Source organism: Indicator indicator, chromosome 16, assembly GCF_027791375.1.
Source record: "Indicator indicator isolate 239-I01 chromosome 16, UM_Iind_1.1, whole genome shotgun sequence".
Taxonomy (NCBI): Eukaryota; Metazoa; Chordata; class Aves; order Piciformes; family Indicatoridae; genus Indicator; species Indicator indicator.
This window is the reverse complement of record NC_072025.1, coordinates 8269505-8288685: the sequence shown is the minus strand read 5'-3', so window position 1 is coordinate 8288685 and position 19181 is coordinate 8269505. Positions and strand designations below refer to the sequence as shown.

At 41.3% G+C, this 19181-nt stretch overlaps 1 protein-coding gene across 1 annotated transcript in view; it reads left to right on the top strand.

The window, feature by feature from the left end:
* Positions 1–16985, top strand: part of AQP9 (aquaporin 9) — a 28992-nt gene extending 12007 nt beyond the window's left edge. Inside the window, exons 3-7 of the mRNA XM_054388154.1 lie at positions 1493–1619; positions 5497–5634; positions 9652–9770; positions 11336–11553; positions 16823–16985. Coding sequence (XP_054244129.1) covers positions 1493–1619; positions 5497–5634; positions 9652–9770; positions 11336–11553; positions 16823–16985 — 765 coding nt within the window. The remainder of the gene's footprint in view (positions 1–1492; positions 1620–5496; positions 5635–9651; positions 9771–11335; positions 11554–16822) is intronic.
* The last annotated feature ends 2196 nt before the right edge of the window (positions 16986–19181 follow it).

Sequence of the window (19181 nt, the reverse complement as noted above, 5' to 3'; positions counted from 1 at the left end):
TGGTTAAACATCTAATTTTATTGACAGCTTTCCTGTCACATTTTGGTATTAGTTAAGACCCTTGGGGAAATAATGGAAACAAAAGTATGATTTTGTCTGTTTAAATTGCATCTGTTCTAGCAGGACTTGCTTGTTAAATCTCTGTCACCAAATCTTTGGCACGGCCTATTTCTAAGGCAGGAGAGATTTTCCCTATTCTTTGTAGTTGCTGAATGCAACTGCCTTGCAACTGAACATAAGCATTGCTAAAAGAACTAAATATCATGTATTCAAATACGCATAGTTGTGACAAATATTTGCAATACAGTCATTGGTGACATACAGTAATGGCAGAACTAAAGTGAAGCAAGGAAATTAACCAATGGCATTGGCTAAAAGTGAATTATTTTATAGGAAGAAGAAAAAAAAATCATATTCCCGTGTACCATCAAAGGAGGAATGTGTATATAACATATATCAAATTTAACATCAAAGTAATAAAGGTTGCTCAAGATAAATCTAGTCATATCCCAGAAATGGTATGATTCAGATCACTTACAGTTACAGAGACGCAAAACTTTTCAGATTGTAGATATCATCTAGTGGATGTCTTGCATAGCATGTTGTGTTCTTTTTAACTACATGCCTAAGTGTTTTGCTGAATAAGATTTCAAAGACTCAACTTTGCTGCCAACTTTAATAGGACCTAAACACATGCCTGAAGCCAAAGAGAAGTTTTAGGAGCAAATGGTCTAAACCATACACTTAAATGTGTTGCTGAACTTCATCTGAGAGGAACCAACATAAAATGGAAGCTAGTTTAAATCCACTGAAAATACTCCAGTGTGAATTATTCAGGTATCCCCACTTCAGTATTTGTTTTAGCTGCAGAGCCAGTGAAATATTTTGATAGAGCAACATGTGATATCAAGGCAGCATAACAATAACAAACACTTTAATCTCCAGACAGTTGTCTCATTCCAGAGTTCCATCATTCTACAGTAAAAGATTGTTGAAGTACATTTCATAATATTTATAGTAATTTTTTCATTGCTTATAACAAGAATCTGGAACTTAAAACTTACCACAGAATTAATGGCTAGACTTGATGATCTCTCAGAGGTCCTTTCCAGCCTGGGCGATTCTATGATTCTATGAATTAATTCGCTCTTCCCCTTCAAATATGGAGAATTTTTGTAAAGGCTGTGAGATTTTGTTTAGGCTCCAAGTTCTGGTGTGTATCCCATCATTGTACTCAAAAACTGTTTGAGAGAGAGAGAGGTCCTTGTTAGCAGACATCCTTCCTGGTCACAGAGCAGGGGAAAATAAAGCGCAAATGTTCATTGCAGCAAAGGCAACACCGGCAACAGATGTCAGTAATCTCAAATTCTAGGATTGTTAGAGTATTTAACAACATTTTCAGGTATACCTGGACAGCAGCAGGAGTTGAAAACTAACCAATAACATTTTACAGACATACTGCCAGTTTTACTTTTCCTCTTTCAAAATACAGGCACTTGGATGTGGGTGTGTGGGACAGGCTGTCCTCAGCCGAGGAGCCCATGGTGGGACCATGACAATAGGCGTTGGATTTGCAATGGCAGTCACCATAGCAGTTTATGTATCTGGGGGGGTTTCTGGTAAGTGAATTTTTTTTTTACATATAACATTTATTGGCATGGTTTTCAGGCTATCATATTAAATTACTTCCATTTCATAGTATAAATTATATATCTAGCTACAGCAAGCACCACTAACCTGTCCTGCATTTTCTTCTTTAAGGGGTACTCATCTCCATTATACACAAGATTACAGTTGAATTCCAGCAGGGCAGAGCAGTTGCAGACGATGCAGTGTTGTGCTTCCTGTGTTTTCCTCTCAATGAAGGATTCTGCACACAAGGCATTTTCTCTGTTAAAGAAGAGGAACAGATATTTCAATAGGCTGTGACAATCCAACATACGATTACAACTTTAGAATATTAGTTCCTACATAGAATGTTAGTAAATTGTGTGGCTCTTTGGCCGTGTTGAAATATTTTGCCTCCGTTTGTTATGAAATCCTAAATTCACATTAGCATAAAATATGTACTCTGCACACTTGGTGAATTTGTCTAAATAATTTCCCACCAATTTTTTCAACTTAATATTTCACCCAAACACACATGAGTGTGATCACTTCAGCCGCAAAAGAATGGGGAACATACTATCCAAAAGAGACTTTTTTTTTTAAAAATAGTATACTACCAGTGGTACAAGAACCAAGAATCTTTTAACCCCTTTATTGTCAGCATGAGAGCTGACTTTTCCTTTCCAAATTTAATGTAATCACACATCTTTAATATTATTCTGATTTGTCCTGGCCGTCATAATTGCCCAGTATTATATACAGGTGGAGAACAGTATCAAGTGTTGAAAGAAAGGAAAATTATTCATTCCAGTCAGAGCAAAGTACAAAAGACAACATAACAATTTATCAAAATTCAGATGAAGGGCTGTTAAATAAAGTGACATCCATCTATTTGCTCTCTACTGAAGAATTTGAATCCTTCAGCAAGGAATTCAAAATTAATTCAAGACTGGTGCTACTAGGTCAGTGTTTTGGAAATGATACAAAGAAGGTTTTTATCCAGCTGGTTATCTGTGTTTGTCAGTTCATTATGTATCAAAGGTGCCTGGATTTCATAAGGTAATGACTCACTGACCTAAGTGCAAACAAACACAGAAACTGTACAGAGAAGCCCTTTCTTCATTCCTAGCTTTTGACAGACAAAGGTCACGCTCTTTTAGTTATTTTATTAAAAAACAAAGGCCATTTTTTCCTGGTAAGCATACGCTGAAAAGAGCCTTTACCTGGAAGGTAAGCAACAGATCAGCTACGTCCTTGCAAAACTTTTCAATCTGTTTATTTGGCAATTTGTAGTTCTTAAGTGTTACATAATTGCAAAACATAAAGTTTTCCAAAAGCATTCAGCACTTTTTACAAAGGTTGATAAAAGATGTTGAGGGAAGTGACTAGCATGTGACTTAAATATGTTTTAACGACTGAAATTGTCACAGAGAATTTCAGTGTTGCTGAAATCTTTTCCATGTGAGCTTAGGTGTAGCGGCTGCTAAATACAAAGGAAGGAAATTACACAGGAAATAGAACTCTGTTTCAGCTCAGTTGCTTTATCAGTTTCCTTATCACGGACTTTTCTGGAGGGTGTAATAGCTTGAGGAAAACATGTGATGAAAAACTAAGTCCTACTGTTCACAGATCCCATCTAGGCATAGCTCACAAACAGGCAGCATGAATCTGGATAGCCCTAATATTATTTTATTATATGCTCATGAAAACCAAGTGTCGAAGCAATCCCAGATTGAAGAGGGGGATGTAAACATGAATTATATGCAGGGTACTCCAGATCTGCCTCAAGATACATGATCAAGCCACTAATAGTTCTTAAGATTAATACATGCTTGCTAAACTGAATGAACAATCTGTTGCCTCACTTCTACCTTAAAAATTAAAAGCCAAAGATCTTGAGGGGAATGATGGACCATCCCATCACAGCCAATAGGGCAGATTTAGGCTTTTTTCTAGAAAAACTTTCTATAGATCATAGAATCATAGCATCAACAAGGTTGGAAAAGATCTCAGAGATCATCAAGTCCAACCTATCACCCAGCACCTCATGACTAACCAAACCGTGGCTTCAAGTGCCACATGCAATCCATTTTTGAACACCTCCAGAGACAATGACTCCACCACCTCCCTGGGCAGCATATTCCAATGGCAGATCACTCTTTCTGTGAATAACTTTTTCCTTGCCTTGAGCCTAAACTTCCCCTGGCACAGCTTGAGATTTTGTCCTCTTGTTCTGGTGCTGGTTGCCTGGGAGAAGAGACCAAACCCCTCCTGGCTACAACCTCCCTTCAGGTAGTTGTGGAGAGCAATAAGGTCACCCCTGAGCCTCCTCTTCTCCAGGATAAACAACCCAAGCTCCCTCAGCTGCTCCTCACAGGGCTTGAGCTCGAGACCTCTCACCAGCCTTGTTGCCCTTCTCTGGACATGTTCAAGTGTCTCAATATCCTTCTTAAATTGAGGAGCCCAGAACTGGACACTGTACTCAAGGTGTGGCCTAACCAGTGCTGAGTGAATGACTTTCCTGCTCCTGCTGGCCACACTATTTCTGATGCAGGCCAGGATGCCATTGGCCTTCTTGGCCACCTGGGCACACTGCTGGCTCATGTTCAGCCTACTGTCACTCAGTACCCCCAGGTCCTTTTCTGCCTGGCTGCTCTCCAGCCACTCTGACCCCAGCCTGTAGCTCTGCATGGGGTTGTTGTGGCCAAAGTGCAGGACCTGGCACTTGGACTTAATGCCATCCTGTTGGACTCTGCCCATCTGTCCAGCCTGTCAAGGTCCCTCTGCAGAGCCCTCCTACCCTCCAACAGACTGACTCCTGCCCCCAACTTGGTGTTGTCCGCGAACATACAAATGGTGGACTCAAATCTCCTCATCCAGATCATTAGGAAAGATATTGAACAGGATGGGGCCCAACACTGATCCCTGGGGGACACCACTAGTGACTGGCCTCCAGCTGGATGTGGCACCATTCACCACCACTCTCTGGGCTCAGCCCTCCGGCCAGTTCCTAACCCAGTGCAGAGTGCACCTGTCCCAAGCCACAGGCTGACAGCTTGGCCAGGAGTTTGCCATGGGGGAGGGTGTCAAAGGCCTTGCTGAAGTCCAGGTAGACTAAATCCACAGCCTTCCCCACATCCACCAGGAGGGTCACCTGTTCATAGAAGATCAGGTTGGTAAGGCAGGACCTGCCCCTCCTAAATCCATGTTGGCTGGGCCTGATCCCTTGGACATCCTGCAGCTGGGCTGTGATTGCCCCCACGATAATCTTGACTGGCACTGAGGTCATGCTGACAGGCCTGTAGTTTCCAAGTTCCTCCATCTGGCCCTTCTTGTGGATGGGCATCACACTGGCCAGTTTCCAGTCATCTGGGACCTCTCCGGTGAGCCAGGACTGGTGGTAAATGATGGAGAGCAGCTTGGCCAGCTCATCTGCCAGCTCTCCTAGTACCCTTGGATGGGTCCCATCTGGTCCTATGGACTTGTGAGTATCCAAGTGGCTTAGCAAGTCCCTAACTACTTCCTCCTGGATTTCAGGGGGATTATACTGCTTCCTGACCCCATCTACCAGTTCAGGAGGCCAGTTATCCTGAAGTCCTCCTGCATTGCTGTTGAAAATCTATGGATTACATACTGCAGGGCAACAGTCTCATAAATAGCAGTGTGCAAAGAGCAAAAGGGAAGCTGGATCCTGGTAGCTTTCCCCCTCCCCTTCTAATTTCATCCAACTTGTTTCAATTTAATTGCAGTCAGCATTTAATTGCAAAATAACATCTAGAAAAACATGTACTAGTCTTATGCTGAAAAGTGCCCATGTTTTACAAATCCTTCACCTATTCTCATGTATCTGAGTCATCCATAAGACTTATTTTGTGATTTATTTTTCAGGTGGTCACATAAACCCAGCTGTTTCATTAGCCATGTGCGTGACTGGAAGATTAAAATGGACCAAATTACCAATTTACATATTAGCACAACTCCTGGGAGCATTCGTTGGAGCAGCGGCTGTCTTTGGGATTTATTATGGTGAGTACACCTTAGCCACGCTCACAGGACAAACTAGAGGTCAGGCCCCCATTTTTCAGTGAACACCAGGGAGGCAGAGGACTGTGTTCAGACAGGGCTAATGTCAGGACTGAACCTAAAGCCATAAAGAGGAATGAAAAAAGCTTAAAGAGTTTGAAGTAAAAAAGAAGCTCAAACATTCCAGATACCCTACAACTTTTCTGAAACACCAATACTCCAGGAAACGTTCTGAAATTTAGAAAAATTATTCATGGGAAATCAGATACTCTGAGATCATGTATTTCTCAGTAAGGATTTTAAATTACTTAATAGCCAGGATATAGTGCTATTCATCTTCCAAGCAAATTGGAAACATTAAAGACCTCATTCAAGTGCCTGTAGGCAAGTATCATCAACATCGTTCATTGAAGTTACAGGATATGAGATCAAGTCCCTCCTGACTAAACTTCAGACCACCCTAGAGAGGTAGTTCTCCAAGGGAAAGACCTCTGGGTAGAGTGATAAAGGGGTCACATATTAGAAGGGGAAAAAAAGAAAATAAAAATTACCCCTACCTTTGAGGCATGTTTCTTTTACATGGTGTTTCACAAAAGGGAATAAAACCTCAGTAGCTGACTCTGATTTGATGAACACACTCAGTCTGGTCAGTTGTTTCATTCACCTACTCCAAAATTCTGCTTCTACTGACCAAGCCCAGCTACTCCAAAGCCTCTCTCTTATGGCCATTATGTCTGCAGATAATGCTGATCTAGGTGCAAAAGAGAGAAAAACAAAAGTAGAACTGCCCATTGGATGTCATCTAGGTGCTCAGCACTAGTAGTAATCACAGAATCACAGAATCAACCAGGTTGGAAAAGACCTCAGAGATCATCAAATCCAACCTATTACCTAATACCTCATGACAACTAAACCATGGCTCCAAGTGCCACATTCATTCTTTTTTTGAACACCTCCAGGGATAGTGACTCCACCACCTCCCTGTGCAGCTCATTCCAATGGCAAATCACTCTTTCTGTGAAGAATTTCTTCCTAACATCCAGCCTGGCACATGTTGGAAGGCACATGTTCCTTCCATGTGCCTGGCACAGCTTGAGACTGTGTCCTCTCCTTCTGTCACTTGTTGCCTAGAAGAGACCAACCCCCACCTGGCTATGGCCTCCCTTCAGGTAGTTGTAGACGGCAATAAGGTCTCCCTTGAGCTTCCTCTTCTCCAGGCTGAACACCCCCAGCTCCCTCAGCTGCTCCTCATAGGGCTTGTGCTCAAGACATCTCACCAGCCTCGCTGCCCTTCTCTGGACATGTTCAAGTACCTCAATGTCCTTCTTAAATTGAGGAGCCCAGAACTGGACACTGTACTCAAGGTGTGGCCTAACCAGTGCTGAGTACAGGGGTAGAATGACTTTCCTGCTCCTGCTGGCCAGGATGCCATTGGCTCTCTTGGCCACCTGGGCACATTGCTGGCTCATGTTCAGCCTACTGTCAACCAGTACCCCCAGGTCCCTTTCTGCCTGGCTGCTCTCCAGCCACTCTAACCCCAGCCTGTAGCTCTGCATGGGGTTGTTGTGGCCAAAGTGCAGGACCTGGCACTTGGACTTGTTAAATGCCATCCTGTTGGACTCTGCCCATCTGTCCAGCCTGTCAAGGTCCCTCTGCAGAGCCCTCCCTACCCTCCAACAGACTGACTCCTGCCCCCAGATTGGTGTTGTCTGCAATGCAAACTTACTAATGGTGGACTCAATCTCCTCATCCAGATCATTAGGAAAGATATTAAACAAGATTGGGCCCAGCACTGATCCCTGGGGGACACCACTAGTGACTGGCCTCCAGCTGGATGTGGCACCATTCACCACCACTCTCTGGGCTCGGCCCTCCAGCCAGATCTTAACCCAACGCAGAGTGCTGCTGTCCAAGCCACAGGCTGACAGCTTGGCCAGGAGTTTGCTGTGGGGGACGGCGTCAAAGGCCTTGCTGAAGTCCAGATAGACTCCACAGCCTTCCCCACATCCACCAGGCTGGTCACCTGGTCATAAAAGGAGATCAGGTTGGTCAGGCAGGACCTGCCCCTCCTAAATCCATGCTGGCTGGGCCTGATTCCTTGGCCATCCTGCAGGTGAGCTGTGATTGCCCCCATGATGATCTGCTCCCATAATCTTGCCTGGCAGTAAGGTCACGCTGACAGGCCTATAGTTTCCAAGTTTCTCCATCTGGCCCTTCTTGTGGATGGGCGTCACACTGGCCAGTTTCCAGTCATCTGGGACCTCTCCGGTGAGCCAGGACTGGTAGTAAATGATGGACAATGGCTTGATGATCGTAATCATAAACAGAAAAATCTTTAGGAAGTGTGGTAATATTATGGGTTTGATGGGGTTTTTTTGATTGTTTGCAGTTGGGGGGATAGGGGAGTGTGCTTTTGTGTGTGTGTGTGTTTTGTTTGAGCTTTTTTTATTTGCTTGTTGTTGTTTTTTAAGTGTATAATTTTGAAACTGTGGGATTCCAGAACAGGATTTCTGCCTGAATCTAAGTTCTCCTCACACCAGACAACAAGGATTAGTGCTGTAGGTAGGATGCAACAGTACGTCAACATGCACATATGTTCTGCCAAAAGGCAGCATTAGAACAGGGAGCCAAGATAGGGAACCTAGTCATAGGGTTGGATTTGAAGGCTTCTTCCTGTTATTCATGCGTGCAGGATTTTTTCATATCACTCCCTCTGCTAAAGTACTTTTGCCTCCCTCTTGTTCTTATCAATTCCCAGACCTCTCCTGTACCTTTTCCTTCCTGCAACTTGCAGGTGTGTTGTGTAATCATTGAGGTCCAGCAAAAATTCTCTGGTAGAAAAACAACTATAGGAGCTCAATGTCTCCATCTTCCCATAGATATGTATTTCAACTAAGTACTTTCATTCTAAGCAATGTCCCTGAAAGAGGGAACTTATCTGCTAGACTGCTGAAGCTGAGGCCATTTTAAAGATGCACAAAGTAACTTACAGCTGAGAAATTTTCTTTTCCTTATCCATTTTTTGTCTCTAAGAGTTAAATGCAGTGAAATAATCTGACACTGCAACTGAGAGCACCTGACCAAAGTAAATAACTAAATATTCTCTGCACCCATGTGGTGGCCTTAAGCAAAGCTAGAAAAAAAACAGGGGCAAAGAGAAAAAGATTGGTCTTCAGGAGAAACTAACCATCCTCACCATAATGTCAACGGGAGATGGGAAGCTGTTTCTTTACTCACAAGTAATGATCACTGGACCCACTAGTAAAATGAAGGCAAAGTATTTCTCATTCATTTCTGTCTTCATCGGTGTTCTCCTAATTCTAACATTTCAGGCATTGCCAAAGCAGCAAATTATTCTGACAGAGAAGCGATAATACATATTTAAGATATTTAAATATAGTAACATCAATATGCATGTATTTACAATATACATATTTACAGTAGATATAGAAATACACTAAGTATAGTTAGAACTGAAGTTTTGGGGCTGAGCTCTCCCATCATATCTTGGATGACTAGCACAGCAGTTGGGTATAAAGTCTAGACAGAACACAAAATTCAAAATCCTTTACAAAAGGAAGTCTCTTAGGAGAGTTCATTCCCAGAAGAAGTCATTGCACAACTGCTAAATGGAATAGGGGATTCCACAACAGTACAATCCGGACACTATGCATTTTTGGGGGCATTATGCCAAATACAGCACCTCTTGGAGAATAAAGTAACTGTGCTCAGAAGCAGAAAATGCTCTTTGGCATTTTGGATTGGATTTTGGAGCAATAAATAGTGGGGACAAAAGCCCCATTTTGAAAGCTGTGATACAGTACTTCAAACGAGTACTTCACAAGGCACAGGAGGAAAGATGAGACAGAAGGGTACCATTAGTAAGTACATCACCTTCAATCTGTTAACTATGCTCACAGAAAAAATGATAGGTTCCAGTTGGGAATGTGAAGTGCACAGACTTACTACATTCTAGTCATAGAAAATGCAGTGCAATCAGGTAATGATTCTTTTCTGTAGATGCCTTTATGGAGTACAGCAATGGAAAATTTGAAGTTACAGGACCTAATGCAACAGCACATATCTTTGCAACATATCCAGCTCCATATCTGTCCCTCATAAATGGATTTGCAGATCAGGTAAGTGCACTTGCTGTCTTTGTTCTACAAATTAAACATAGTGCAAACTGTAAAACCAAAGAGTAAAAAAACCCCACAGATCTCTAGCAGGTATGATGCATCTCACTGTTTTGGTCATATGTCCCTGTGTTCCATAGCACGGTTTGTGGGGGTTACAGTTTGGTCATATTTTACAAGTAAGACAATTTCAAGTTGTTATTTTCACATGCATCATATTAATTGTTGCACTCTACATCTTTAATGCAATACATGTAAGAGGTTTTCCCTGGCACATATTAATATTTCTTCATAAATTTCATCTGAGCTGTGTCCGTTTGCATCAAAATCCATCCCATTTTGTGGACCTATTATTCCTTAAGTAATGCTTAAGCAGCCAGTTTAACACACCTTGAACAACTGAGTTTTCGGCTACCATACATCTCCTCTCCAACTTCTCTTTACAAATAATTTGTATTCATTGCTATTTTTTCAAATAATGAATCTGGAAAAAAAATCTCCACTTCATTTCCAATCTTTCTCCTCTAATCCCACTTATCCAACACTGAAAAAAAGAAGTTCTGTATCTTCTACCAACTTCTAATCAATTTGCCTCCTTCTTCAGTCATACAGGGAAGAAATACTCTTTAAGTAAGCTATGAAAAACTAGAGACTATTGAAGCACAGGAATTCCTTATGTAAAAGCTTAAAGATTGTGCAATCTCACTTCAAAAAAATCCAAACATTGTTATGAAATTTTATGAGAAAAAAATTCTTTGGCTCAGTCAACAGACTTCTCCATAACATTTTTTCACATATGGATATTTTAAAACAAATTTAAAACCAGAGGAAATAAAAACAATTTTTAAAAACTCCAAACATAAATATCTCTAAATCAGCATAGAAATAACTGAAACTTTTGCCTGTTGTTCCCCCAAGGTTAATGATTAATAAAACTGACATTTACAAAGCATTGGATTCAAGCAGATCAGTACTTCTGTCAAAGTAATTCCAAGAAAATTTCCCTCATCAGCTCAGCTGTTAAGTTACACTTGCAACCTTAACTAGGTTATTCCTAGTTTTTAATCTGCTCAGTTTTGACATTATAGATGTCATTTTTTTTTTTCTTAACTTATTTAGTAACTGGATAAAGAGATTCACATATAGTCAAATTTATCAGCCTGAGCTACAGTCATATAAAATACTTATATCAATGTAACTGATTGTGTTGGCATAGCAAAATTACCCCAAATGAAGTAAATGGAACCATTAAACTGATGTGGTAGCAAGGCATCAGACTTCAGGAGATGCTCTTTAAATCCTCTATTCTTCCCACACCAGGTTGTTGTAGATTTTTAATTTTCAAACATCCTCAGCACATTTATTGTGTTTTTGTTTCAGCACAGATGCCAAAACTCTTCATTACTGTGAAGTAGAGAGACACTAATTCCAAATGTTGCTGTTCTGCATAGTGAGATAAATCTAAATGCCAACTCTAAGCCACCACAATCCACAGAGCTGCCATAGTCTCTCTTTATTATTGGAAGGAACCGGCACTTATTCAATTTTCTTTTCTTTGCATTGACCAGGTGATGTCAACAGCTGTTCTTCTTCTGGTTGTATTTGCTATTTTTGACAACAGAAATAACGGTGTACCAAAGGGCCTGGAGCCAATTGCAGTAGGACTTCTTGTAATTGTTCTTACTTGCTCCTTGGGAATGAACAGTGGCTGTGCCATGAACCCAGCCAGAGATCTAGGCCCAAGGCTCTTCACAGCTGTTGCAGGATGGGGGATGGAAGTATTCACGTAAGTATGCCTGGATATGAACTATGCTCTTGGCTAAAGTTGATTCCTAGGAAAGTAAGGTCCTGATTCAACATGGTACCAAATCATATTTTATATACATATAGGTAATTCTTTGCATACCACAAGAAGCTATTCATGCACTTTAAACCAGACATCCTCTAGGAACTAGGCTTTAAAAAGGATTTCCTGCTTCTAGGGCAAATCAAACATGCATTATCTCTAATATCAATCATGGTTTCAGGCAGACCCTTCCCAAAATATTAGAGATTCTTAGAGGTCACCAAAAGCATGAGAGTTCTTTCTTCTCTTGTACTGTGGCTCTTAGACAAAAAGGAAAAAAAAAAAAAAGAAGAAAAAGGAATAATGAGAGAATTAGTTGGGAGTATTTATTGGGTGCTGTAAAAAACAGAGAGGTATTAGATTGATTTAGCCTATTATTACCACTGAGTTATTGCAGAAATACACAACAATCTAAAAGCCTCACTTCCTGCCTGGGAGCAAAGGAGTGAATGAAAGAAAGCTCCCTTCATTTTCCCACATTTCAGAGAAGACTCTCAAATCCCTGTGCATGCATGTTCGCACGCACACACACACACACTCTTGGCTGGCCGAATGCACAGCTAATTATTTGCGCATCAGATCCACAGCTTACACATACCCAGTGTAAGAGGCACTCTGGGATATCTAAGTAAGAATAATCTGTCATCAGGAGATAGACTTTTTGGGTTGTTTTACAGTTATTTCCAGTTATTTACAAGTAGGAATCCCCAGAAGTGTTGCAGACCACTAGAGAGCCCTGGTTAACAGAGACTTCATTTTAGCTACTTCACATTGTATTTATTTAGTATAACTTCCATCTACATAAATCATGTGCCTTAGTAGAGAAGAGCAGTATCAAAGCTTTTCTCACAGAAAAAAAAAAAAGCCAGGCACAACACAGAAGAAAGGGGCACAGTCATGCCACAAGCCAACTCAAAGTTCTGGTGTAACACAGTTCTGGCCAGCTGTTAGTGCGAGGTCAGCTCTCCATCCCGGTTACCTCCACACTTTTCCTTTCCAGCAGCTCTTACCACTGTGCCATTAGAGATAGTTGTTGACTATGATGGTAATTATAGTGTCCTGCTGGTAATTATAGTGTCCTGCGCTGTAATCTCTAATAGATTATGAAATTGGCTATTTGTTGAAAATGTTTAGAAGCCTTGATTGTACTGTGGCCGAGTCACAAAATACCAGTGAACTTCCCTACTCCCCAAAAGTAAGGTCTTACTCATTTACATTTAAGCTGTTACAGGAGAACTATACATCTGTACCAATATAGGCTGTTATCCAATCTAGTTTTAGGATTTATATAGAAAGGGCTAATGTATCCTTGATGCAAAGAGCATACTAAGAAATTTTAAAATGAGAATGTATTAAAAGAAAAAAAAAAAAACAAAAAGAAAAAAAAAAGATACATGACATTGCTGGTCATTGCCAGAATAAATTTACAGCAGTCTCAGGTACGTATAAATTGAGGAAGAAAAGGCTTTCTCCCTGCCTTCAGTTGTAAGGCTACAGCTATAGCCAAAAATGAAGGAAATTATAAAACAGGAGTATGTTCTCATTTATTTGCAGCACAGATCCAGGTGTGACTTAGGAAGAACTTGAGCTTTGTTAGGTAGGCGGACTCTGGATCAGTTACAGACTATGGGAGAAGTCTGAATAAGTGTAGGTGGGATGCTGAACCTTCTAATGCTCTGATGGCATTACATAGAAGACCCAAGTCTGTCTTGCACATGTAATGTTCAAGTGATGCATCAACAGTTGGCAGCTAATCCTTGGATGTCTCAGTTTAACTGGAATTCACGACCTTGAGGCAGATACTTAAGTAAAAGGCACGCCCAGGAACGGGGACTTACGTGTGAAACCTCCACAGTGACATGAGAGTTCTACGCAAACGGAACAATTGGAAATACTGAAGAGACATCGAAAATTGATTGGAGTGAGGGTGGAAGGAGCTCTTTGGAAAGACGATGGAGTATCTCACAACGTGACTGTGCAGTCTGGGTCAGCAGTGTTTGAGTGCTGCCTAAAGAGGAGCGAGAAGCGGTTCTACAGAACAGCGTTTAGCGCCAGCATTTGAAGACTATTTCACCCCTGGCTTAGTGTGGCTCCCTCGCAGCCTTGCTGAGGCTGGGTGTGACCGGCAGCGGCAGCACAGGCGGTGCAGTGGTGGCCGCTGCGAGGTGGGAGGTGGGGCGTGCAGAGAGCCAGGCCGCCGCCGGTGCGGTAACGCTGACACCTCGTGGCCGCCGGATCCGGGCAGCGGAGTCATTGTCCCGGCTAAACGAAACTGCGTTTCGGGAAGGGTCAGGGGACTCCCCTCTTGTCTGCACATGGATCTGGGCGACCTGGCCTCTGAAATATTTTGCATTCTCTCTAGAGTGTAAACAGCAGACAGACACTTCCCTCACTGGGGAATGCCGGAATTATCCTGGCGTTTCTTACAGCAAACAGCATTATCTCCTTGTCCCACAGCAGCTGGCTGGATGAAAAAGGTATCTGTAAGTCTAAAATGAGCCAAAGGTCCCAGTCCATGTAGTTCATATGCTGTAGTTCTTGGAAAATCGTGCAGTTAACTAAAGTGCCACTTATTAGTCCTGTCCTTCACAACCAGCTCCCTCCTGCACAATAGCTACACCACCTGATGATGACAAAGGCAGAGTTGGATGTTTCCTGCATACTTGGCAGCAAAGCTGAAAGCTGGGGTGAAGTTATGGTAACTAAGGTTACTTCAGTGAAGCTATCTTTGCTGTCACAAAGAGTATCTTGCTCCTGTGATGGAGGATTGAGTCTTAGGAAAACTCATGACTTGATGTGACCTGATGTTATTTCAGCTTTGGCATTGCCCTCTGCAAAGGCTTTACACCAATTGCCTTAGCAGAGAATGTTTGAATTGCAGCTGACAGCAGCTGTGCAAACACAGATCATGATTTGGAGAGGATCACACAGGAGGCAATGAGGTGCATGTCAGCTCATGGAGCAAGCTGAGAGAAATCTGCCAAGGAACGCCTTCATTAGATGCTCACGTACACACATGGGCCCACACAGAGGAGTACATGCAAGAACGTATAAATGTTCTCATGCTTATTTAGTCAGTAAAACCTTCATCCATGCTTGTTCCAGAAAGTCAGGGACTCAACAACAAACAGATCTATGAACTGAACAGAAAAATATCAGGTGTCATTTTATATCCTCAGGGCAAAATATAAATAATTCCAAAGACAAGACATGCATATCCAAGGCATTTCTGAACAAGGAATAATATTATCATCCATAGGACACTGTGAGATTAACTCTTGTGATGATATTTAACCACAAGATCATGTATGCTTAAATCTATACAACTAAGAGGTGTCCTTACAGTTTAAAAATTCCCCTGTAAACTTCCTGTAAAGTTCCTCTCACATATGAATTTGTCCCTTTGTATTTCTGGGAGAGAAAAAAAATATGTTACTTCTCTGTATGCATGAAATTGAAGTGGCTGGATTTTTACTGCAGACTCACATACTCAGTTATTACAGCATGTTATCGAAACATAACACCTTCATGCACCAGTAGAGTTAAGAAAGCTTGTGCTCTGAACACAATACTCAAAATTTTACTGTCTGAATGTGGATCTTCAGGAAAGAGAGCAATTCTACAAGCCCAAGTCTCCTTCATAAAGAGGCCGTCATTTATTATTTGATACCCTTTCATAGTGGATTTGTTTCTTTAAAAATATTCATAGACCTACACATTAAAAATTAAATCCAAGTAGTTATGCAAATATTTCAGGGGAGCCAATGTGCTGGACTTTCTTAATGAACACAACAATTCAATAAAAGATTAATTTCTAGGTGTATAAAACGTTTAAACACTTATTTGCCTCATACTGAAAGACCCCACATTTTAAACAGAGGTTAGATACTGCATCATGAAATCTGAAACTTGGTCACTCTGGTCAAGTATAATCTACTTTACAGTCACTGTGTTTTATTATATTCCTTACAGCAAATATACTCAAAATTCAGTATAATCATAGAACCATAGAATTGTTAGGATTGGAAAGGACCTCAAGGATCATCTAGTTCCAACCCCCCTGCCATAGGCAGGGACACCTCACACTAGATCAAGTTGCCCAGAGCCACATCCAGCCTGGCCTTATAAACCTCCAGGAATGAGGCTTCTACTACCTTCCTGGGCAACCTGGTCCAGCGTCTCACCACCCTCATGGTGAAGAATTTCTTCCTAATATCCAATCTGAATCTACCCATTTCTATTTTTGCTCCATTCCCCCTAGTCCTATCATTACCTGACACCCTAAAAAGTCCCTCCCCAGCTTTCTTGTAGGCTCCCTTAAGATACTGGAAGGCCACAATAAGGTCTCCTCAGAGCCTTCTCTTCTCTAGACTGAATAGCCCCAACTCTTTCAGTCTGTCCTCACAGGAGAGGTGCTCCAACCCTCTGATCATCCTCATGGCCCTTTTCTGGACACTTTCCAGCATATCTAGATCTTTCTTGTAATAGGGACTCCAGAATTGGATGTAGTACTCCAGGTGTGGTCTCACCAGAATGGAGTAGAGGGGGAGAATCACCTCCCTCGACCTGCTGGCTGTGCTTTTCTTGATGCAGCCCAGGATGTGATTGGCTTTCTGGGCTGCAAGTGCACACTGGTGGCTGATGTTGAGCTTCTCATCCACCAGCACCCCCAAGTCCCTTTCTTCAGGGCTGCTCTCAAGCCAATCACTGCCCAACCTATATCAGTGCTTGGGATTGCCCTGACCCAGATGCAGGACCTTGAATTTGGTCTTGTTGAACCTCATGAGGTTGTCATGGGCCCACCTCTCCAGCCTGTCAAGGTCTCTCTGATGGCATCCCTTCTCTCCAACATGTCTGCTGGTACTGTCGAGAAGAGCGCTGTATGCTATTGCAGGCCTGAAGACATTTTCCACAAATTATTCCCTGCTCCAAAGCAGACAAGCACTAAAGCAGCCTTATTTACTAAGGTGCAAGTACAGCACATATACCAACATGTCAAGTGGTTGTTGCTTAGCATTTCAATTGCAACATGGGCAGGAAAGATGGCAGTGTCATCCATTCACAGAAACACGAGGCAAAATAGAAAGGTCTACAGGGTTGTGAGTATCATGCCATCATATTTGTTCATAATAAGGTATGGTATTCACTACAGTAACAAAAATAATTCATGTTCTTTCTCTTCCCTTTTTTTTTTTTTTTTGTCTTGCAGGGCTGGAAATAATTGGTGGTGGATCCCTATAGTTGCACCCATGCTGGGAGGTGTACTTGGAGCAATGACCTATATGGTTTTTATTGAAATTCATCACTCAGATGCTGAGCCAGGAGAAGAAAATGATGTGTATGATAAATATGAACTGACCAATATGGAGTAAGAAGTGAAGATTTTTTACTCTCATTTTATTGTGCAGTTTTTACACAAATGAGTATTTGAGCCATTTTATAAAACCTCAATTTAAAATTCACATTTTGAAGGAGAAAATCTATATAGAAGACAAGTTCAAAACTGACCACTGGGCTGATTAGTTAGGGTTAGTTGATCGGTTGGACTTGATGAAATTGGAGGTCTCTTCCAACCTGATTGATTCTGTGATTCTGATCACATTCAAAACTGGGAACTTGGGGGGTGGAAAGTGTAAATTGTTATATTTTTTCATATTGCTTTCAGATTGAGTTGTCTCCTAGACAAAATTGTAGTGAGATGATGCAATGACCTGCTAATTCAATGCATATGATCTTAATCATGTTGCCTAATTAACTGAAAATAAATGAGATATCGTTACTTCATGCATAGGTAGTGGCTTCAATGCTGAGTTAATGTGTAAGAGCATAACTTATATTTAAGAAAACTAATTATTTTTGAAAACAAAAACAATATCCAAATTGCCTAAATGTTAACTGAAGTAGTTTTAAACAGCTTACTAAGTTGGAGTCACTAATTGAACAACAAGGAATCAACTCATCAGTAATGGGGTTTAGTAACTGAGGATATGATCACAAAGGGTAAGAACTGTGTGATATAAGTTCAATACCAAAAAAGACAAAGGTCTGCTTCTGCACAGGTTCTTCATAGAATAGTATCCAGTTACTTTTAAACTATTCCCCTGACTTTTATGGTACCAAATATTAAAAGCCTAACACAGAATATTAATCCAAACCTATGTTTTTGTACTTTCTGAATAAAATTTATTCCTGTGAAGACTGGCCAGCAACAGAGGCTTATGCTGTGCCAAAGTCAACACACGGTCCATGTCTGTAAAAGGTTTAAAGTGACCTTGTGCTTCTAATATACATGAGGGGATTTAATCTGGTTTGTGGGTGTAATTTATATTTCGGTAGCAGTAATTAAAATTAGAAATTGGTCTTAGACCTAGGATCTGAATTCCCCAAGGAAAGCCAGCTCCACTTTAGAGTTCTGAAGTGTGGACTCCCTGTCACAAAAGACAAGTGGCTGGACATACATCACTTCCTAAATATCCATCCTTGAAAAGTTCTGATTAATCATTGTGAATTGAATGTATCTGATTAAATCAAAGTTAATTTTACTACGTGTATACATACACACACACACACACACACACACGGTTATTGGCGGTGATCATGAGTAATTAGACATCCTACTCAGTGATTCTCCTGAGCTATTTTCATGGCAAAACTTCAGGGTCTCAGTTCAATGTACTCATTTTAGGCTGTCCTTCCCTGTGGATTCTTAAAACTCTGAAATCTAGAATTTCACACTGTTTTTCTGCTTTCACTCTTGGAAGAGGGAACACTTTGTGTTGCCAGTAGTAGCCTGTGGTAAGGCATCCACAAAAGCAGTTTTGAAAATATCATGGTCAGAATCTGCATCAACATCTGGGCAGACCAGGCTTGTGTCACTGCGTGTCTATCATGCTCCCTGGTATGCCATATTGAATTGATGACAGCAAAGGGACAGAATGAGCAGGTCAAGCAAAGCTTTGCTTGCTGCAGGTGATGCTATATACTCAAGGGAGTAACATTCCAATTTTAATTATGTTTTTGAATAAAACTTACAGCACTAATGAACTCAGGTTGCCCAGAGACCATATAAACCCTCTGCAAAATGCTCATTTGATTCAGCATTTCTCTGTTACAAGTTAAAACTAAAGTAGCTATACTCATCTACATCTGACTGCCTTGTATCATTATCTGGAGAACTGCAATAGCAAGAAGTGGGGTTTACAGAATCAGTCCACAATCTGAGCAGAGGAAAATCAAGAGTACAATGGGGAAATTATTCCTAGCTGCAGACTATATATATATTGGCAGCACAAACTAGTTCATCTGTCCTACATATTGATAAATTGCACTATATAAATCAAACAGTTGTGGAAAAGCAACTGCAGACTGAGTCTTTTGCTGTCCCTTGTAATGAGTGCTGCCTCCCACCCTTTGGTGATACCTGGCAGGAGCACTCCTAGGTGGTTGCCAACCATCTGTGTCTGGAGACGGATTACATAAATAGGAATAGTCAGAAGTCTGCTCTCAGGTATGAAAGGCACTTTTCCACCTACAGCAATACCTAGCATGATTTCATGTGTGGAAAATAA